This window comes from Anomaloglossus baeobatrachus, chromosome 8 (genome assembly GCF_048569485.1).
Source record: "Anomaloglossus baeobatrachus isolate aAnoBae1 chromosome 8, aAnoBae1.hap1, whole genome shotgun sequence".
NCBI classification, from domain to species: domain Eukaryota; kingdom Metazoa; phylum Chordata; class Amphibia; order Anura; family Aromobatidae; genus Anomaloglossus; species Anomaloglossus baeobatrachus.
The window spans coordinates 241929433-241952185 of NC_134360.1; the positions used below are offsets into that span (position 1 = coordinate 241929433).

The window sequence follows — 22753 nt, forward strand, 5'->3', positions numbered from 1 at the left end:
ATATATAAAGTAAACCCCGTGCTATACTGGTGCTAGGATTCTGAATCCAGGAATAGCTTGTATTCGGAGATTGGATGTTTTATTTCACAAATATGTGCAAGTAAAGTTCCAGCAATGCACTGCTATTTGACAGGTGCAACAGGAAGGGAATATGTGGGACAGGTCTTGATATCTATTCCTGCCCCGGTCTGTCTGCCTGCCTGCCCCGGAATCAATGTCTATGGCCAGGCAGGCAGACGGGGGCAGGAATAGATAGCACGACCCGACCGACATTCACTTCCTATTGCACCTGTCAATCAAATAGCAGTGCATTGCTGGAACTTTACTTGCACATATTTCTGAAATAAAACATCCATTCTCTGAATAAAAAGGTATGCCTGGATTCAGCATGATATTCATCCCGTTGTGCATACAAGGCTGCGCTGCTGAAGTGAAACGCTGTAATAATCCTATATATGAATATAGCAAACCTGAATGGTCAGGTTACCAAATCCCATCATGTATAGTAATGAGCATAATTGAATATAGCCCTCAAGTGATGGATGTAAGGTATGCAAGGAGTTTATGTTCCCCCTTATTTACGTGCGTTTCTTCCGGGTTCTCCAGTTTCCTCCCAGACTCCAAACACATACTGATAGGGAACGTTTTACCCTTTATACAGGGGATGTGTACAGCTCTGACTGCTATAACGATATATTAAGAAATTATCAGTGACTTTTTCTTATTGTGGCCACTCCCCCCCCCCCCCCTGTTCCAAAGCGGACGCAGAAGTTTCCTCCGTGGAGTCCTCGCTGCCGAACGATATGCTGCTCACCCTATTTCACAGCTGCCTCCAGGGGGAACTTAATGACCAGGAGATCCCACTCGATGATGAAGACCACCTCAATTTTATGGAGCAAGTTCTTCAACGTGACCGCGAGGGGCATCCGGATCCCTTCACTTACTCACGAGGTATGCTCAATACCAGCGTCCCAGTCTCCTCCCCCCTCCTCCGCCAACCCTCCCATTGCCAACCAGAGAGTGGCAGGGCTATATCTTATACTTCTTGTGCCTTTGTGCTTTGATGCCTTTTTGCATTTGCCCCTCTACACAGCTGTGTATCTCTGAATGAATAAGCTGTGCTGCAGTGTAAAGCAATAGGAAAAGACAGGAAACCCTTCCAAGCCTGTTATGAGAAGGCAGGTGGATTTTAGTTTTTAGTAGACTAAGTAACAGTGACTGATCATAGTAGCAAGAGCTGGAAAAAAAGTTTATACAAGAAGCAGAGGATAATGGACAGAACCTTTACAACCTACAGTTAGAAAAGCAAAATGATAAAATAACTGCTGGAAACGCCAAGTTGATCGTGCGGCACAATAAAAAAGGGGAGGTTTAAACGGGGGAGATCTGCTTCTAAAGTAGGGTCAAAAAGATGAACCTCTCCCTGCTCCGGCTGTATTTTGAGATATATATATATATATATATATATATATATATATATATATATATATATATATATATATATATATATATATATATATATATATATATATATATATATATATATATATATATATATATATATATATATATATATATATATATATATTTTTATTATTAATTATTTTTATTATTATTTATAATAAATATATATATTATAAGTTATGTTATTATCTCTCTGTCCCATTGATATCTTACAGAGGAATCTTCAAGAAGCACGGCAGCCGCCTCCGAAACTGCAGATTCTTCACGGTCTTCTCATAATATAAGTCACCACGAAGCATCCACTTCAGTTGGCTCATTACAGGTATGGCAGCTTACGGACGGTCTCCAGCTCATAACCGTCCCCCGAGTCCTGTGAGATCAGATCACTGCGCTAACAGTGGGAAACTGCATCTGGGGTGCTGGGTTTCTTTTTATAAACACCCACTAATTAAACGATTATTTAGTGGGCACAGATGAGGATGTAAACTAGCATTGGGTGCATTATATGACAAGGCGACAACTTTTTTGTCTTGCCAAAATCTGACCTTTCTGTGTTCATTAAATGATCAATATTTCAGCTTTGCAGCAACTTTTTTTTCATAACCTAAACCAAATTTGGGAGGGTTTCAGCTTTCAAAAGAGTAATTTACGAAACCAACGGATGAATTTAAAGTCAGGTTATAAGCTTTTATTTACATAACTTGGATAAGCGACAGAACTTCTGTCAGGGACTGTATATGACTGTAGGTCCTGTGTGGTTTTCTTTGTAGGCCTCATTCCATTTTCAGTTAACAGTAGAATGATGCCCTTTACCAAAAAGCTCTGTCTTGGTCTCATTTGTCCAGGACGCTTTCCTGCAAGGATTTTGGTTACTTGCGTACATTTTGGAAAACAGCATTCTAGCTTTTTATGTCTGTCAGCAGTGGGGTCCTCCTGAGTCTCATCCATAGCATTTCATTCACATGTGGACAGATAGTTTGCACTGACACTGATTCACCCTGAGCCTGCAGGACAGTTAAAATTTCTTTGGCACTTCATTGGGGCTTGTCCACCATCTGGACTATCCTGTGTTAATGCCGTTCATCAATATTTCTCTGCTATCCAGGGAGATTAGCTACAGCACCAACGGTTGTAAGCTACTGGATCATGTTGCACCACTTGGACAAAGAAACATCAAGATCTCTGGAGATGGACTCGTAACCTTGAGATTGTTGATATTTTTCAACAATTTTTGTTCTCAATTCCTCACAGTTCTCTTCTCCTCTTTCTGTTCTCCATGCTTAGTGAGTCACACACAATGCAAAGATTGAGCCAACTTCTCCCCTTCTTATCTCGATTCAGGTGTGATTTTCATATTGCCCACACCTGTTACTTGCCACAAGGGAATTGAAACAAGTTGTTTATCTAGAATTTTGGAAAGGGTCCAACAATTTTACCCATTTGGGGTCTTTTGTGTGAAACTTTTGTCCATTTTTGCCTTTTTTTTTTTTTTTTTTTTTGGGGGGGGGGGGTGTTCCAATACACAAACAAAATAAACATATCATTGCAATAATTTCTTGGAAAAATACTGAACTTTTAGAACATCTTTAAGTCAACACTTTCGGTCATAACAATATTTATTGTCAAATATGCAAACGTTGATTCCTTGTTTACCTGCACGTGTTGTGCGGATTCTATGACGTGGGCTGATATTTGCATGGAGCGATTTGCATGCTTGTATTAGACATATCAGTTTATGTAGCGATTGCCCTGAGCGGAGACAAGACGCCAACAGTCTTTCTGCATTTCTCTGCTTCATTTCATACAAAATGTGGCTTGTTTTGCTTATACTACTTTTTTTGGATTTGGGTTTACATAATAACTCCGCTCATATCCAGACGGATTCTGCAGAATTCTGGGCGCAGCTCTGAAGGCGACTGGAGTACAATGCATTATATGATCTGTATGATGCTTTATACCAGCGTCGTTCCTATTTAGATGTTTCTTTCGCAGAGTTCCTGCCCCGTAGAGGAGGCTGAGGACAGTGGAACGGTGTCGCACTCCCAGGAGCCGCCGCGGTGGTGCTGCTATGCGCGACTGGTAAATGCACACCACTTGCTCCTCACCTTCCTGCCCGCGGCATATGCAGGTACAGAGCCGCGCCGGTCCATCATATCGTACAACAGCCCGATGCAGACTTGCATATTTTGAGGTTCTGGTTTGTCAATAATTTGATTTTCACCGTAGACGTCCAGAAGTTGATGACCCCCTCAGACAGTTCCATGTCCTCAGAGGGAAATTCTTACCCAGAAAGTCTCCTGTTCAATCCCAGTATCCCCACCCTGAGCATCACTCCTGCAGGGGGTAAGAGGGGTACAGTGTACCATTGTATATCGCTGGGAATGGGAACAAACATTTATATGGATGTCGCCAATTTAATGGATCCTTAAGGCTGGGTATAGAGGAGTAATGTATGTACACAGTGACTGCACCAGCAGAATAGTGAGTGCAGCTCTGGGGTATAATACAGGAGGTAACTCAGGATCAGTACAGGATAAGTAATGTAATGTATGTACACAGTGACTGCACCAGCAGAATAGTGAGTGCAGCTCTGGGGTATAATACAGGAGGTAACTCAGGATCAGTACAGGATCAGTAATGTAATTTATGTACACAGTGACTGCACCAGCAGAATAGGGAGTGCAGCTCTGGGGTATAATACAGGAGGTAACTCAGGATAAGTAATGTATGTACACAGTGACTGCACCAGCAGAATAGTGAGTGCAGCTCTGGGGTATAATACAGGAGGTAACTCAGGATCAGTACAGGATCAGTAATGTAATGTATGTACACAGTGACTGCACCAGCAGAATAGGGAGTGCAGCTCTGGGGTATAATACAGGAGGTAACTCAGGATCAGTACAGGATAAGTAATGTAATGTATGTACACAGTGACTGCACCAGCAGAATAGTGAGTGCAGCTCTGGGGTATAATACAGGAGGTAACTCAGGATCAGTACAGGATAAGTAATGTAATGTATGTACACAGTGACTGCACCAGCAGAATAGTGAGTGCAGCTCTGGAGTATAATACAGGAGGTAACTCAGGATCAGTACAGGATAAGTAATGTAATGTATGTACACAGTGATTGCACCAGCAGAATAGTGAGTGCAGCTCTGGAGTATAATACTGGATGTGGCTTACAATGAGTACATAAGCATAAAAAAAAAAAAAAAAAATCATTAAAATAAATTAAGAGAATCCTTTTACTTTGTCTTTGTTTTCTTTGTCTTTGTTTGTCCCTTGTTCTCATACTAAAACAATACACTGGACTGGATTATACAATCTATAATTCCTGTTATCGGCCATTTCACACCAGGGATACACTGACTATATAATTTTATTCAATGATGAAGTTTTTACTGAATAATCTCCTTCGGGGCTTTGTGCTTTTGTTCATCCTCAGACAGATAAAAAGTAATAGTAATAATGGAACGCTGAGGAAATAGTAAATTCTTACTTTGTGCTTCAGGTAACGGACTAGAGACGGATCACAAGCGGGAGCTGCACATCTCCATCAGCCGCCAGTCCTCCCTGCAGGACGTGGTCTCCAGCCGCCGACTCCGCTGCCCGGTCTACGTGTATAATTGTCCATTGGAGATGCTGCGAGAGCAGTTAGTCAGCTTCCGGCAGCCGAGGATGTCCGGGGACGTCTTCTTCAGGTGAGACGTGACTTATCCCCTCCGTGTGTGAAAAGAGCCACCATAGAAGAATATATATTAAAATAGAATAAAAAAAATATACATACATACATACATACATACATACATACATACATACATACATACATACATACATACATACATACAGATCAGCAGTCCCTTTTCATGTTGGCTTGTGTGGATTGATCTAGCACTGATGTACACGTCAGTGACTGGGAATGATCCTGTGGTTCCCACGTACTCAATGGATCCGAACGGGCTTTAATTTGTGTACACTTTTATTAATATTCTTAATTAATATTTATTATTACACTGTTTACCAATTTGGAATAATTTATTGCATCAGCCCCGCTCTATACAGCAGAATTCACTATCTCCTATCAATGTTGCTCACCGCTGGCATCACAGGAGGTTCATCATGGCAGACGCAGGGGTCGGCAGATGACCCCCCCCCCAACTGTCATTGTAACCCTATATTATTGGCACCCTGTGATCACGTCGTAGGGCCGCTGATGGGTTTTGTGAATGACTCCCCACCAGCATCAAAGATTGACAGCGAGATTTAATTAGTGAACATCGTGCTAAAGGCACATATCAGCTGATCAGACCAGCCAACCTGCAGGGAAAGATGCGGGTTCAGAGTGCGAGCCCACATCAAAGCAAGGAATATGACCTATGATGTAAAGGGGTTCAAGGATTATAAAACATGATTGCTTTCTTTCATAAACAGTGCCACCCTTGTGCACAGGAACCATCTTGGTATTACAGCTCTGCTCCATTCACTTTTGTGGATCTGGGCTGCAGTACCAGTCATCACACAAGATTCCTGACAAGAGGCTGTCAGCATGTGTCCTATATTTAAAGGGAAGCAACCAGCAGGATCTTCATGTATAATGTAAAGTTAGTGCTATACTGGGGCTAGGATGCTGAATGTAAGCATACCTTCAGTTCGGAGATTGGATATTTTATTTTGGAAATATGTGCAAGTAAAGTTCTAGCAATGCACTATTTGATTGACAGGTGCAACAGGAAGTTAATATGTGGGTCGGGTCTTGCTATCTATTCTCGCACGTGTTTTCCTTCCTGGTCTTCCTTCCCCTGTCACCGTCATAGACGTTAATTTGGGGACAGGCAGACAGGGGCCGAAATAGATAGCAAGACCCGACCCACATATTCCCTTCCTGTTGCACCTGTCAATCAAATAGCAGTGCATTGCTGGAACTTTACTTGCACATATTTCTGAAATAAACTATCCAATCTCAGAACAAAAGCTATGCCTGGATTCAGCGTCCTAGCCCCAGTACAGCACGTGCTTTACTTTATATATGAAAATCCTGCCGGTTGGTTCTCTTTTTAAAGAAAAAAAAAATGAATTGGCTGACTTGAAGTTATTTAATGATTTTAAGATAGAAACTGGATCTGAACAATACGATTTGCAGGATCTTGGTCCAGCGGCCATGTCAGTACTCTACCGGGATCAGAGCTTTGCAGAGTCCCTACCACCTGTCGGCATCCCCGGCGTCCCTCCTGGTTAGTGCGCCCCCTGTAATGCCATGGTGCATGTCGTGCCACGGTGACCACGGTCCTGCAAATCTTTAGGTGACACAATAGGGGTCCTGCATTTATTCCTTCCTCTGCGGCGGTGGCCGCTGTGCTGTAGCGAGGCGGCTGCTAACCCCATGCTCTCTTCTTCAGTGAGTTTAAACAGGAGTCTGTATCGTGGGGAATCTTTCAAGAATTGAACACCAGGTAGTATCGGTTCCCCGCCATGCTTTGCCTGCGCAGGAGAGGGTCTCGGGTTGCTGGGTGTGTGGAGGGGTCGGTGGGGCCTAACAGTGCTTGTGCTGCATGTGCGGACATCGCTCCATGTATGACGTGTATTCTGTCCATATCCGCACATATGTCGGGGCTCCGGCTTCTTCTACAGATCGCTAATGAACCTGCTCTTCTGGGAAGAACGTCTAACATCTGAGGGTTTGCTACAGTGTGTGCACAATTATCTGTCATCTGTGTACTCCAGAGATGTGTGTTATCTGCACTGACACATTGTAACGAGAGTCATAGTCACAAATATCAGGTGTATTGAATGGTTCTGTTCTTTTAGACCCATCACACACCAGACCGGACCCTTAAACTCATTTATATACCCTAAATCCCTAATATTATTCACCGGGTTTCTAAAATTAATCAGAACCCGGACCTGCACCTATAAATCGGATCACAAGCTAGTCTCCTGGTCCTCTGCCCTTTCGGGGCCGCTGCCTTCATCAGGAGCTAATGTTTTGGGTGCGGACGCTGCCTCGGGTGCGGACGCTGCCTCGGGTGCGGACGCTGCCTCGGGTGCGGACGCTGCCTCGGGTGCGGACGCTGCCTCGGGTGCGGACGCTGCCTCGGGTGCGGACGCTGCCTCGGTAGGTCTCTTGAGATTCTTCCCAGGCTGGATTTCGGCCATAATTTGGGGCAATTGTTTAGTATTGCCCCTGGACCCCCACAGAAGGATATTGCAATGGATTTTAGTGCAGCTGCTGTCTTTTATCGCTATCCTTTGGGGGAGGAGGTGTCCATTCTCTGTATACTAAGCGAATCATAACCTGCACTTCCTTGTATGTATGTGACGCGTTACCATTGCTATATATATTGTGAGTTGGTTACTATCTACAACTGCGCTTAAAGGGATAGTCCTTTCCTGGGTGATGGACAATATGTATGGGTGTGCATGGATCTGCAGTCTGTGCGCATCTTGGTGCAGGAGATGTGAAAAACATTAAATATGAATGTCTTAGAAACTTTGTTCCAATATGACCGAGAGGCAAGTAAATGCCTGGTGTAGCGTATCCTGAACCATCATCCCTTTTTAAAGACGTTGTATCTCCATTAGGATTGCCTTCTACTATAAAGTACATTTTCTTCCCAGGGCTCAGTCCCAGGAGCGGCCATCGACAAACCCATTCATCCACCACAGGCAGAAGGAACTTGTGAACTACTGCAATCTGCTGCAGGAGCATTATCACCAGTGCTACGTGAAAGGTCAGAGCAGGGCATAGTATGGGGAGTGTGTGTGTGGGCGCAGTGTGGGGAGTGTGTGGGGGCGCAGTGTGGGGAGTGTGTGTGGGCGCAGTGTGGGGAGTGTGTGTGGGCGCAGTGTGTGTGTGTGGGCGCAGTGTGTGTGTGTGGGCGCAGTGTGTGTGTGTGGGCGCAGTGTGTGTGTGTGGGCGCAGTGTGTGTGTGTGGGCGCAGTGTGTGTGTGTGGGCGCAGTGTGTGTGTGTGGGCGCAGTGTGTGTGTGTGGGCGCAGTGTGTGTGTGTGGGCGCAGTGTGTGTGTGTGGGCGCAGTGTGTGTGTGTGGGCGCAGTGTGTGTGTGTGGGCGCAGTGTGTGTGTGTGGGCGCAGTGTGTGTGTGTGTGGGCGCAGTGTGTGTGTGTGTGGGCGCAGTGTGTGTGTGTGTGGGCGCAGTGTGTGTGTGTGTGGGCGCAGTGTGTGTGTGTGTGGGCGCAGTGTGTGTGTGTGTGGGCGCAGTGTGTGTGTGTGTGTGGGCGCAGTGTGTGTGTGTGTGTGGGCGCAGTGTGTGTGTGTGGGCGCAGTGTGTGTGTGTGGGCGCAGTGTGTGTGTGTGTGTGTGTGTGGGCGCAGTGTGTGTGTGTGTGTGTGTGGGCGCAGTGTGTGTGTGTGTGTGTGTGGGCGCAGTGTGTGTGTGTGTGTGTGTGTGGGCGCAGTGTGTGTGTGTGTGTGTGGGCGCAGTGTGTGTGTGTGGGCGCAGTGTGTGTGTGTGTGTGCGCAGTGTGTGTGTGTGGGCGCAGTGTGTGTGTGTGTGTGGGCGCAGTGTGTGTGTGTGTGTGGGCGCAGTGTGTGTGTGTGTGTGGGCGCAGTGTGTGTGTGTGTGTGTACAGTGTGTGTGTGTGTGTGGGCGCAGTGTGTGTGTGTGTGTGTGGGCGCAGTGTGTGTGTGTGTGTGTGTGGGCGCAGTGTGTGTGTGTGTGTGTGGGCGCAGTGTGTGTGTGTGTGGGCGCAGTGTGTGTGTGTGTGGGCGCAGTGTGTGTGTGTGTGTGGGCGCAGTGTGTGTGTGTGTGGGCGCAGTGTGTGTGTGTGTGGGCGCAGTGTGTGTGTGTGGGCGCAGTGTGTGTGTGTGGGCGCAGTGTGTGTGTGTGGGCGCAGTGTGTGTGTGTGTGTGTGGGCGCAGTGTGTGTGTGTGTGTGTGTGTGGGCGCAGTGTGTGTGTGTGTGTGTGGGCGCAGTGTGTGTGTGTGGGCGCAGTGTGTGTGTGTGTGGGCGCAGTGTGTGTGTGTGTGGGCGCAGTGTGTGTGTGTGTGGGCGCAGTGTGTGTGTGTGTGGGCGCAGTGTGTGTGTGTGTGGGCGCAGTGTGTGTGTGTGGGCGCAGTGTGTGTGTGTGGGCGCAGTGTGTGTGTGTGTGTGGGCGCAGTGTGTGTGTGGGCGCAGTGTGTGTGTGTGTGTGGGCGCAGTGTGTGTGTGTGTGGGCGCAGTGTGTGTGTGTGTGTGGGCGCAGTGTGTGTGTGTGTGTGGGCGCAGTGTGTGTGTGTGTGTGGGCGCAGTGTGTGTGTGTGTGTGGGCGCAGTGTGTGTGTGTGTGTGGGCGCAGTGTGTGTGTGTGGGCGCAGTGTGTGTGTGTGGGCGCAGTGTGTGTGTGTGTGTGTACGGTGGGGGAGGGGTGATCATACTAGTATCTGCCTTTCACTTGTGTTTTTGCTCCATCGCCTGTGTTTTTAGGCTTGTTCAAGGCTCTGCAGCAGTCCCTCTGGGTGTCCCAACAGGACCTCCTGTCAGCGATGGATTATTGTGAAGAGCAGCTGCAGGAGATCGATATCACCAACTTTCTAATGACCCTGTGCGGACATCTGCGCAGCTTCCGAGAAACGCAAATGGACACTGGGGCCTCCTCGATTCGGCGGGTGCGTAAAGCCAGCTTCCGCATAGGCAGCCTGGAGCAGGAGGATGAGCCGAGTGTACGTGACGGGGCCGTGCTCCCCTCCGAGTCCAGGTACGGAACTCCTCTTCAGGATCAATGCATACTGCAGCGTCATCCTTCATCACTGCCCTGTGTCTTATTACTGGTAGTCCTGTGTGTGTGTGTGTGTGTGTGTGTGTAGCTGGAATTTTAGGCTAATTTCATATTTTGGCCTCTGTTAAATGCATTCCTTACCCTGAGACTGATATGTCCTTCCAGTTCTGAACCTTTTTCCAAATAAACCCAGAAAAAAAATACTGTACCTAATTTCCTTTGCTGCGTAAGTTCCATATTTGGCTTGATCTTCCTTTGAACTACCTCCTTGAAAACCTATCCTAACCAATGGTTGGGGGATAGTCGCCTGCTACTGCATCTTAAAGGGGTTTTCCAAAGATGATACTTTACTGATCACAGTGGATTTAACTGCAGGGAACCCCGGCGATCACAAGAAAGAGAAAAATAGAGCATGCGCCCCTTCTCTTCATTCATTGTCTGTGGGACAGAGCTCAGCTCCAGCAGTTCATAAATCCAATTATTTCGAAATATAATTTTTATAGGAGGTGTAACTCTGCTTTTCTGATGTTATATGGTAGAATTCTAGCCCCTATTGGGGGTAGCTGATTTATACATCCACCACTAGAGGGAGCTCACTACATACAGATTTATACAGGCATCACTAGAGGGAGTTCACTACATACAGATTTATACAGCCACCACTAGAGGGAGCTCACTACATACAGATTTATACATCCACCACTAGAGGGAGCTCACTACATACAGATTTATACAGCCACCACTAGAGGGAGCTCACTACATACAGATTTATACATCCACCACTAGAGGGAGCTCACTACATACAGATTTATACAGGCATCACTTGAGGGAGTTCACTACATACAGATTTATACAGCCACCACTAGAGGGAGCTCACTACATACAGATTTATACATCCACCACTAGAGGGAGCTCACTACATACAGATTTATACAGCCACCACTAGAGGGAGCTCACTACATACAGATTTATACAGCCACCACTAAGGGGAGCTCACTACATACAGATTTATACAGCCACCACTAGGGGGAGTTCACTACATACAGATTTATACAGCCACCACTAGAGGGAGCTCACTACATACAGATTTATACAGCCACCACTAGAGGGAGCTCACTACATACAGATTTATACAGCCACCACTAAGGGGAGCTCACTACATACAGATTTATACAGCCACCACTAGAGGGAGCTCACTACATACAGATTTATACAGCCACCACTAGAGGGAGCTCACTACATACAGATTTATACAGCCACCAGTAAGGGGAGCTCACTACATACAGATTTATACAGCCACCACTAGAGGGAGCTCACTACATACAGATTTATACAGCCACCACTAGGGGGAGCTCACTACATACAGATTTATACAGCCTCCACTAGGAGGAGCTCACTACATACAGATTTATACATCCACCACTAGGGGGAGCTCACTACATACAGATTTATACATCCACCACTAGGGGGAGCTCACTACATACAGATTTATACAGCAACTACTAGGAGGAGCTCACTACATACAGATTTATATAGCCACCACTAGAGGGAGCTCACTACATACAGATTTATACAGCCACCACTAGGGGGAGCTCACTACATACAGATTTATACAGCCACCACTAGAAGGAGCGCACTACATACAGATATATACAGTCACCACTAGGGGGAGCTCACTACATACAGATTTATACAACCACCACTAGGGGGAGCTCACTACATACAGATTTATACAACCACCACTAGAGGGTGCTCACTACATACAGATTTATACAGTCACCACTAGGGAGAGCTCACTACATACAGATTTATACAGCCACCACTAGGAGGAGCTCACTACATACAGATTTATACAGTCACCACTAGGGGGAGCTCACTGTACTCATCCATATTCATTTGAACTTGTAGTGAAATAATGTTGTTTTTTCCTCAGTGTGGAGGAAGAGTTTGTGGAGCAAGAAGTTATTGAAGTGCCCACCCCTGAGCCGAGCCCCCGACAGTGTTCAGAGTTCCAGCTTTCACACCTGGAAACAGGACAGGCTTGTGAGGTGTCTCCAGACCTTCACCGCATCATACAGGTACTGTCTTACTGATAAGAGCTGGTTAATCTACCTGGTCTTAGGCTGGGGTCTCGTGTAGGGATCGGCGCCTCCCTACAGTGCGATGCGGCCTCTTCATGTAAGACGCACATGCTGTCGGCTGCATTATTACATTTATCACAACCCACGTGCAACTAATATTTCTTTGTCGCTCCATTGGGAGACCCAGACAATTGGGTGTATAGCTACTGCCTCCGGAGGCCACACAAAGTATTACACTTAAAAGTGTAAAGCCCCTCCCCTTCTGCCTATACACCCCCCGTGGGATCACGGGCTCCTCAGTTTTCATGCTTTGTGCGAAGGAGGTCAGACATCCACGCATAGCTCCACTGTTTAGTCAGCAGCAGCTGCTGACTATGTCGGATGGAAGAAAAGAGGGCCCATACTAGGGCCCCCAGCATGCTCCCTTCTCACCCCACTTTTGTCGGCGGTGTTTGTTAAGGTTGAGGTACCCATTGCGGGTACGGAGGCTGGAGCCCACATGCTGCTTTCCTTCCCCATCCCCCTTAGGGCTCTGGGTGAAGTGGGATCTTACCGGTCTCCAGGCACTGAGACCGTGCTCCATCCACAGACCCTGGGGAATCTGCTGGATATGGAGCGGAGTATCGTCAGGGACAGGGCCCTGCTACGTCAAGGTACTCTGTGTCCCCGTACAGACCGCGCGCAGACACACTGCAGCATTGCTGGGTGTGTTAGTGCGCCGGGGACAACAGCGCTGCGCGCTTGTGCCATTACTAACTACAGCTCTGCTGAGTGAGTCAATGTATTGGGAACTGCCGCGCCGGCCGCTGCTGTCAGTTTTACACTGCGGCGCGGCTGGGACTTGTGGTGCGCCGGGGACTTCCGCGCTGGCCGTGCATGTATGACGGCCGCGCTTATTACTCGAGTCCCCGGCTTTTGCGGCCTAGTTTCGTTTCGTTCCCGCCCCCAGGCCTGCCAGTCAGGGGAAGGGCGGGACGCTGTACAGAACGTCAGCGCCGAGGGCTGGAGTCTACTTTACATACTCCAGCCCTCACACTGGGCACAGTGGGACGCCAGTTTCCCGCACTTTGTCTGAGGCACGCCCACGGTCCGCCCCTCTTCACAGAACGCCGGCAGCCATTCCTGTGTGCAGTCTGAGCTGGAGAGGGGAGACAAGTTCTGGGAGACCCAGACACGGGATTCTGGCGACCACACACCCGCTTTTGAGCGGGCGGTAAGCAGCACCTCGGGTGCTGACCCCACTAGTGCCGAAGTGTACATTTGTATTTTTATGCTTGCATGCTATACATTGCACTGTACGGTCGCTGTTGATTCTTGGCTATATACCCTCCTAGATTGCTCAGAGGAGACAACAGCATGTCGTCCGCAAAAAGCAAGGGTGCCAAGGCACAGGCTTTCTATGCTGCTTGTACCGCATGTGAGGCTACTCTACCGGCAGGTTCCACTGACCCCCATTGTGTGCAGTGCTCGGCCCCTGTGGCACTTGCTCGGCCGGGTCCTCTGCTAGAGGTGACCCAGGGAGAACCACCTGTGAATACTGTCCAGGTGACGGGGACGGAGTTTGCAGTTTTTGCTGATAGATTGTCTGTGACTATGACTAAAATTCTAGAAACTTTGCAGTCTAGACCGGTAACTCAGACCATGGGCACTGTTGAATCATTGCTCCCTGGTCCCCCTCAGTTGGAACAGCTCCGGGCTCCGGGGGTGTCCCATGCATCCCAGGGTGAAGGCTCTGACACGGACGACAGTCCCAGACAGCCTAAGCGAGCTCGCTGGGAGCGGCCCTTGACTTCATCACACTGGTCAGGGTCCCAGCAGGAGGACTCTCTGTATGATGAGGCGGAGGTAGCTGATCAGGATTCTGATCCTGAGACCGCTCTCAATCTGGATACACCTGATGGTGACGCCATAGTGAATGATCTTATAGCGTCCATCAATAAAATGTTGGATATTTCTCCCCCTGCTCCTCCTGTGGAGGAGTCAGCTTCACAGCAGGAGAAATTCCATTTCAGGTATCCCAAGCGTAAATTAAGTACTTTTCTGGACCACTCTGACTTTAGAGAGGCAGTCCAGAAACACCACGCTTATCCAGATAAGCGTTTCTCCAGACGACTTAAGGATACACGTTATCCCTTTCCCCCTGACGTGGTCAAGAGCTGGACCCAGTGTCCCAAAGTGGATCCTCCAATCTCCAGGCTTGCGGCTAGATCCATAGTTGCAGTGGAAGATGGGGCTGCACTTAAAGATGCCACTGACAGACAGATGGAGCTCTGGTTGAAATCCATCTATGAAGCTATCGGCGCGTCGTTTGCTCCAGCATTCGCAGCCGTATGGGCACTCAAAGCTATTTCAGCTGGTCTTACACAGATTGACACGGTCACACGTACATCTGTTCCGCAGGTGGCATCCTTAACCTCTCAAATGTCTGCATTTGCGTCTTACGCGATTAATGCTGTCCTGGACTCTACGAGCCGTACGGCAGTGGCGTCCGCCAACTCCGTGGTTTTACGCAGAGCCTTGTGGTTAAGGGAATGGAAGGCAGATTCTGCTTCCAAAAAGTGCTTAACCAGTTTGCCATTTTCTGGTGACCGACTGTTTGGTGAGCGATTGGATGAAATCATTAAACAGTCCAAGGGTAAGGATTCATCCTTACCCCAGCCCAAACCAAACAAACCCCAGCAGAGGAGGGGACAGTCGGGGTTTCGGTCCTTTCGAGGCTCGGGCAGGTCCCAATTCTCCTCGTCCAAAAGGACTCAAAAGGATCAGAGGAGCTCAGATTCTTGGCGGGCTCAGTCACGCCCAAAAAAGACAGCCGGAAGACCCGCTACCAAGGCGGCTTCCTCATGACTTTCGGCCTCCTCTCTCCGCATCCTCGGTCGGTGGCAGGCTCTCCCGCTTTGGCGACATTTGGCTGCCACAGGTCAAAGACCGTTGGGTGAGAGACATTCTGTCTCACGGGTACAGGATAGAGTTCAGTTCTCGTCCTCCAACTCGATTCTTCAGAACTTCTCCACCTCCCGACCGAGCCGGTGCTCTTCTGCAAGCGGTGTGCACTCTAAAGGCAGAAGGAGTGGTGACCCCTGTTCCTCTTCAGGAGCAAGGTCACGGTTTTTACTCCAATTTGTTTGTGGTGCCAAAAAAGGACGGGTCTTTCCGTCCCGTTCTGGATCTAAAACTGCTCAACAAGCACGTGAAAACCAGGCGGTTCCGGATGGAATCCCTCCGCTCCGTCATCGCCTCAATGTCTCAAGGAGATTTCCTAGCATCAATAGACATCAAGGATGCTTATCTCCACGTGCCGATTGCTCCAGAGCACCAGCGTTTTCTACGCTTCGTTATAGGAGACGAATACCTTCAGTTCGTAGCTCTGCCTTTCGGGCTGGCGACAGCCCCACGTGTCTTCACCAAGGTCATGGCAGCAGTAGTAGCAGTCCTGCACTCTCAGGGTCACTCTGTGATCCCTTATTTGGACGATCTACTTGTCAAGGCACCCTCTCAAGAGGCATGCCAACACAGCCTGAACGTTGCGCTGGAGACTCTCCAGAGTTTCGGGTGGATCATCAACTTTTCAAAGTCAAATCTGACCCCGACCCAATCGCTAACATATCTTGGCATGGAGTTTCATACTCTCTCAGCGATAGTGAAGCTTCCGCTGGACAAACAGCGTTCACTACAGACAGGGGTGCAATCTCTCCTTCAAGGCCAGTCACACCCCTTGAGACGCCTCATGCACTTCCTAGGGAAGATGGTAGCAACAATGGAGGCAGTCCCTTTCGCGCAGTTTCATCTGCGTCCACTACAATGGGACATTCTCCGCCAATGGGACGGGAAGTCGACGTCCCTCGACAGGAACGTCTCCCTTTCTCAGGCGGCCAAGGAATCTCTTCGGTGGTGGCTTCTTCCCACCTCATTGTCAAAAGGAAAGTCCTTCCTACCCCCATCCTGGGCGGTGGTCACGACAGACGCGAGTCTATCAGGGTGGGGAGCAGTTTTTCTCCACCACAGGGCTCAAGGTACGTGGACTCAGCAAGAGTCCACCCTTCAGATCAATGTTCTGGAAATCAGAGCAGTGTATCTTGCCCTACAAGCCTTCCAGCAGTGGCTGGAAGGCAAGCAGATTCGAATTCAGTCGGACAACTCCACAGCGGTGGCTTACATCAACCACCAAGGAGGAACACGCAGTCGGCAAGCCTTCCAGGAAGTCCGGCGGATTCTGACGTGGGTGGAAGACACGGCATCCACCATATCCGCAGTTCACATCCCGGGCGTGGAAAACTGGGAAGCAGACTTCCTCAGTCGCCAGGGTATGGACGCAGGGGAATGGTCTCTTCACCCGGACGTGTTTCAGGAGATCTGTCGCCGCTGGGGGATGCCGGACGTCGACCTAATGGCGTCCCGGCACAACAACAAGGTCCCGGCTTTCATGGCACGGTCTCACGATCACCGAGCTCTGGCGGCGGACGCCTTAGTTCAAGATTGGTCGCAATTCCGGCTACCTTATGTGTTCCCACCTCTGGCACTGTTGCCCAGAGTGCTGCGCAAGATCAGGTCCGACTGCCGCCGCGCCATCCTCGTCGCTCCAGACTGGCCGAGGAGGTCGTGGTACCCGGATCTGTGGCATCTCACGGTAGGCCAACCGTGGGCACTACCAGACCGACCAGACTTGCTGTCTCAAGGGCCGTTTTTCCATCTGAATTCTGCGGCCCTGAACCTGACTGTGTGGCCATTGAGTCCTGGATCCTAGCGTCTTCAGGATTATCTCAAGAGGTCATTGCCACCATGAGACAGGCTAGGAAGCCAACCTCCGCCAAGATCCACCACAGGACGTTGAAGATATTCTTATCTTGGTGCTCTGCTCAGGGAGTTTCTCCCTGGCCATTTGCATTGCCTACTTTTCTTTCCTTCCTGCAATCCGGTTTGGAAAAAGGTTTGTCGCTCAGTTCCCTTAAAGGACAAGTCTCAGCGCTATCTGTATTTTTTCAGAAGCGCCTAGCACGACTTTCTCAGGTACGCACGTTCCTGCAAGGGGTTTGTCATATCGTCCCTCCTTACAAGCGGCCGTTAGAGCCCTGGGATCTGAACAGGGTTCTAATTGCTCTCCAGAAGCCGCCTTTCGAGCCTATGAGGGATGTTTCCCTTTCTCGCCTTTCACAGAAAGTGGCCTTTCTAGTAGCGGTCACGTCTCTTCGGAGAGTGTCCGAGCTAGCAGCGCTGTCATGCAAATCTCCCTTCCTGGTGTTTCACCAGGACAAGGTGGTTCTGCGCCCGATTCCGGAGTTTCTCCCTAAGGTGGTATCCCCCTTTCATCTCAATCAGGATATCTCCTTACCTTCTTTGTGTCCTCGTCCAGTTCATCAATGTGAAAAGGATTTGCATTAGTTGGATCTGGTGAGAGCACTCAGAATCTACATTTCCCGCACGGCGCCCCTGCGCCGCTCGGATGCACTCTTTGTCCTTGTCGCTGGACAGCGTAGAGGGTCGCAAGCTTCCAAATCCACCCTGGCTCGGTGGATCAAGGAACCAATTCTTGAAGCCTACCGTTCTGCTGGGCTTCCGGTTCCCTCAGGGCTGAAGGCCCATTCTACCAGAGCCGTGGGTGCGTCCTGGGCATTACGGCACCAGGCTACGGCTCAGCAGGTGTGCCAGGCGGCTACCTGGTCGAGTCTGCACACTTTTACCAAGCATTATCAGGTGCATACCTACGCTTCGGCGGACGCCAGCCTAGGTAGACAAGTCCTTCAGGCGGCGATTGCCCCCATGTAGGAAAGGGCCGTTTTACGGCCCTATCACGAGATATTATTTTACCCACCCAGGGACTGCTTTTGGACGTCCCAATTGTCTGGGTCTCCCAATGGAGCGACAAAGAAGGGAATTTTGTTTACTTACCGTAAATTCCTTTTCTTCTAGCTCCAATTGGGAGACCCAGCACCCGCCCTGTTTCCTTCGGGCTTTTTGTTTTTTCGGGTACACATGTTGTTCATGTTGAATGGTTTCAGTTCTCCGATATTCCTTCGGATTGAATTTGTTTAAACCAGTTATTGGCTTTCCTCCTTCTTGCTTTGGCACTAAAACTGAGGAGCCCGTGATCCCACGGGGGGTGTATAGGCAGAAGGGGAGGGGCTTTACACTTTTAAGTGTAATACTTTGTGTGGCCTCCGGAGGCAGTAGCTATACACCCAATTGTCTGGGTCTCCCAATTGGAGCTAGAAGAAAAGGAATTTACGGTAAGTAAACAAAATTCCCTTCTTAATGATATGATAAAAAGCAGCTGAAAATTTTAGGAAGGGGCTTCTTGGCGATCCCCTGTTGCTGGACGTGATGTGGGACCCCAGCCTCATGTCCACGTCTGTGCACCATGGATGGAGAAACATGGGAATAGTAGATAAGAGCATGGGGCTGACGCCTCTGATATCATGACTGATGGTCCAGCTCCTCCTCTTTGTTCCCTCCAGTAGATGTCAGAAGACAAATATCTAATGATCTTTTATTTGTTTTAGGATAAATTTCTTGCCATTGGAAGTCTTCATTTTAAGACCGTGCCATCAAACCCCCATTACTTCTTCTATTACCCGTCATCTCAGAGGAGAGAGGTGAGTGTCTTCTACATATCCTACATGGAGGGAAGTCTAGTGATGCATTTCCTAAGCATTGCATCCAGGTTCTTCCTTCAGCCCCATTATGATGTATAATATCCGGCTCCTCACTATGCTGCCGGCTCTTACTAATGTGACAGAGCGGCCGGTGGGGCAGAGCTCACTGATACCAGCGCGTCCTGTAATAAGAGCCACCAGGGTAACAAGTTCGTTCATGACCTTTCTTCCTCATCACCTGTAAGTGATCTTATGGAGAAGTGGAAGGAACCGCAGCAACTCAATCACGAAGTGGAGACCCCATAACGTTACAGTGTGGGTCAAATGCTGAGGAGCATCTCCTGACTCCATAACTGCAGAGTCCAGACCTCCTGTTGTAACCTCAACACAAACACTGCCTCACTGCTAAGATCTGCATGGCCAAACGGGATGCAGCAGCTGCCCAGCCCGAAGTGCGGCGCAGCAGCCGTGTAAAGCCGTCGCCACTGGATTCTGTAGTGTTTTGTGCATTGATATAGCAGCGTGAGCTATCTTATGGACCAGTTGGGTTGATGAATCTCAGGAGAATGTTACCTGCCTGACTGCATTGTGCCCAGAATAATGCTTTTTGCCATTATCAGGGATCAGCCCTGGCCCTTAAGTTCCAGTGAATGGAAATCTTAATACTTTAGCACAAGACATTGTGGACAGTTGTAGCTTCCAGCTTTGTGGGAACAGTTTGGGGGTAGGCCCTTTGCTGTTCCCCATGACTGTCTGTGCCCAGTACACAAGGTCCATACAGACATGGTTGGGGGTTTGGGTTGGAGAACGTGCCTATGTCCGGCGCAATCGGCCCTTTAAAATATAACATATAAAATATACGTATTTAAAATAAATATATATATATATATGTATGTATGTGTGTATATATGTATATATATATGTATGTGTATGTATGTATGTGTGTGTGTATATGTATATGTATATATATATATATATATATATATATATATATTATATATATTATATATATGTGTATGTATATAATGTATATAATATATATATATATATATATATATAATATATATATATATATGTATATGTATATATATATATGTGTGTATGTATATATGTGTGTATGTATGTATGTATGTATATATATATATATATATATATATATATATGTGTGTATGTATATAAATATATATGTGTATGTATATATATATATGTGTATGTATATATATATGTGTATGTATATATATATATATATATATATATATATATATATATTATACTCTTCTTTTTTTTTTTTTTTTTTTCCCTTTTCTCAACATTGGAGTGATGCTTTTAAATCTAACCCTTCAGCCCCCTCACTTTTCAGCAGCTTCACCTTCTATGCATGCTGCTATGCTGCTTTGGTTGCTCTCCCAGCAGTTCCAGTGTTTCCTGGAGGCCCCAGAGATGTCACACATCAATGCAAGTCTATGAGAGCCTTGTTCTGGCTCTCATAGACTTATATTGAGAGCTTATGACTTTAACTCCTGACTTCTTGGAAGTAAGAAGTTCTGTCCCAAGATGGTGCTACTGGACCAGAGTGGTCTTGATAAAAGGTGAAGCCGCCAGAAGGTGAGTAGATGATGTGGCAGGGGGCTTGGGATTTAGTGTCACTCCAGCTCTGAAAAAAGAAAAAAATATGCTGGAGTGGTCTTTATAAATTACCATTCCTAATCTAGATTTCCTGTATAGCCAATCATGTAATACCTTTAGCCATTATATATTTATTTTTTATTTTTTTTGTTTTCTGATCCTAATTTTCTCTTTCCTCTTTGTAATAGGAGGACAGCACTCAGGAAACGGGAGAAACTAAGCCCAGTGATGATATGGAGGTGTCAGAGGCAGAACAGGCCACGGAAGAAGGTGAATTCCGGGTTCTCTACATTCGTAGGAGTCTCCGCTACCCGGTGCATTGTAATGTCCTCATCTGTTCACAGGTAACACATCGATGGGGGGCATCACTACCGAGAGCGACCCCGATCTGGAGGTGGAATATCGGGACCACTCCGATAACGCAGAATCCATGTCTGAGTCAGAGACTGTAAATCAGGACGACGATTCCTTCAGTGTCCTCGGGGGGGACTCTCTGAACGGCCAGGAGATGTCGGAGATGGAGATGCCCCCTCTGTTCGTGCACCTCATCTGTTCGGTCACACACAAGAACCAGCACGGCTCCATGCCGGTCCTCACGCTGCCCACCTGCCTCGGTAAGTCCGCAAGTTACGGGGAGACCACCGCAGCGGTGAGGCAAAAAGAAACCGGATCTGATTCCTTACCATTTGTAAGATGTGCGCTCGCTGTTGGTAAAGTGGAAATGGATGTGTGCTGATCTGATGTCTCACAGCTGAGGGTTTGTTACAATTGTACGTACCCCACAGGGCAGCACAAACCTTTCTCCATGTCTGATGGTTAGTTGTAAAGTGTCGATCTTAAAAATGGCGAGGAATGTTAGAGCTCCCCCCCCCCCCCCCCCCCATCCGGACTGATTTGTGGCGGTTTCGGATGGAATCCCTGACGGAACCACTGAACAGGGTGACGATCGCAGTGTGAAGCGGCCTTAGAATTAATCTCGTGCTCTATCTGCAGGAGAAAAGCTTTAATCGCGCCTCTGTGTCGGCCTCTGTGTCGGCCTCTGTGTCGGCCTCTGTGTCGGCCTCTGTGTCGGCCTCTGTGTCGGCCTCTGTGTCGGCCTCTGTGTCGGCCTCTGTGTCGGCCTCTGTGTCGGCCTCTGTGTCGGCCTCTGTGTCGGCCTCTGTGTCGGCCTCTGTGTCGGCCTCTGTGTCGGCCTCTGTGTCGGCCTCTGTGTCGGCCTCTGTGTCGGCCTCTGTGTCGGCCTCTGTGTCGGCCTCTGTGTCGGCCTCTGTGTCGGCCTCTGTGTCGGCCTCTGTGTCGGCCTCTGTGTCGGCCTCTGTGTCGGCCTCATAATATTTTGGCTCCTACCTCCTTTTCTAGGTGAAGTGATCAGCTGCCTGGAGAACAGTGAAGATCTGCAGAGCATCTCGCTGGCCGACCTCAGCATTATGCTCGATATCTATGTACTTACTCTCCCCCTAGAAATCGAGGGGGTGAGCGACGACTCCCAACACACCCGGTAGGAACCAAGCAATGTAAACTGCTCTGATGTGCTTTATATTAGATGATGTCTGAGTCTACGCTGCAATATTGAGCTTGGACTATGGACATTTTTCTGTTTGTAGCAGAGATTCCCAAAATGTTAACTTTTTTTTTTTTTTTTTGTCTCAATTAACTTTTAGCCTTGGACCCTAAATGAACTCCCATCCCAGATTAGTCCCCCGAATCAATTTGAACCCCATAGCTCTAAATAATTCAGAACATAAAATTCATCCTGGGTCGGGCCCCCTGGGGGGAGGTTGCGCCTCTGGGGCCGGGCCCCCTGGGGGGAGGTTGCGCCTCTGGGGCCGGGCCCCCTGGGGGGAGGTTGCGCCTCTGGGGCCGGGCCCCCTGGGGGGAGGTTGCGCCTCTGGGGCCGGGCCCCCTGGGGGGAGGTTGCGCCTCTGGGGCCGGGCCCCCTGGGGGGAGGTTGCGCCTCTGGGCCAGCCCCTAAATTATTTCAACTACTAAATATCCTGCAGCGCCCCCACAGGAGACATTAAGAATGCCACCGTTCTTGTAGATATGGCAGCGACCTGCCCGGCTCTCCTGAGGCTCCTTGCAGCTTCTCTCCTCTCTGACTTATTGATCTTGGAGCCTTTTATTATTGCCGACTTCCCTTGGATGCAATATCAGAACTTCAATAATTTTTCTGCGGAAATAAGATACAAACGCCACCAGCAAATTTAGTTTCCATCATATTTTCATGTCCAGTTGTTAAAAATTATGATCAGATAGATGAAGCTGTGTAAGAATGAATACA

At 48.4% G+C, this 22753-nt stretch overlaps 1 protein-coding gene across 2 annotated transcripts in view; it reads left to right on the forward strand.

Moving 5' to 3' along the window:
• Positions 1-22753, forward strand: part of SZT2 (SZT2 subunit of KICSTOR complex) — a 230787-nt gene that overhangs the window by 55093 nt on the left and 152941 nt on the right. Inside the window, exons 22-34 of one of the 2 annotated variants that reach the window (XM_075320448.1) lie at positions 760-951; positions 1680-1786; positions 3457-3592; positions 3691-3807; positions 4977-5166; positions 6862-6915; positions 8081-8193; positions 9884-10154; positions 12109-12253; positions 18754-18846; positions 20661-20742; positions 20817-21086; positions 21832-21970. In XM_075320448.1, coding sequence (XP_075176563.1) covers positions 760-951; positions 1680-1786; positions 3457-3592; positions 3691-3807; positions 4977-5166; positions 6862-6915; positions 8081-8193; positions 9884-10154; positions 12109-12253; positions 18754-18846; positions 20661-20742; positions 20817-21086; positions 21832-21970 — 1909 coding nt within the window. The remainder of the gene's footprint in view (positions 1-759; positions 952-1679; positions 1787-3456; positions 3593-3690; positions 3808-4976; positions 5167-6861; positions 6916-8080; positions 8194-9883; positions 10155-12108; positions 12254-18753; positions 18847-20660; positions 20743-20816; positions 21087-21831; positions 21971-22753) is intronic. The other variant, XM_075320449.1, reaches the window with a different exon arrangement.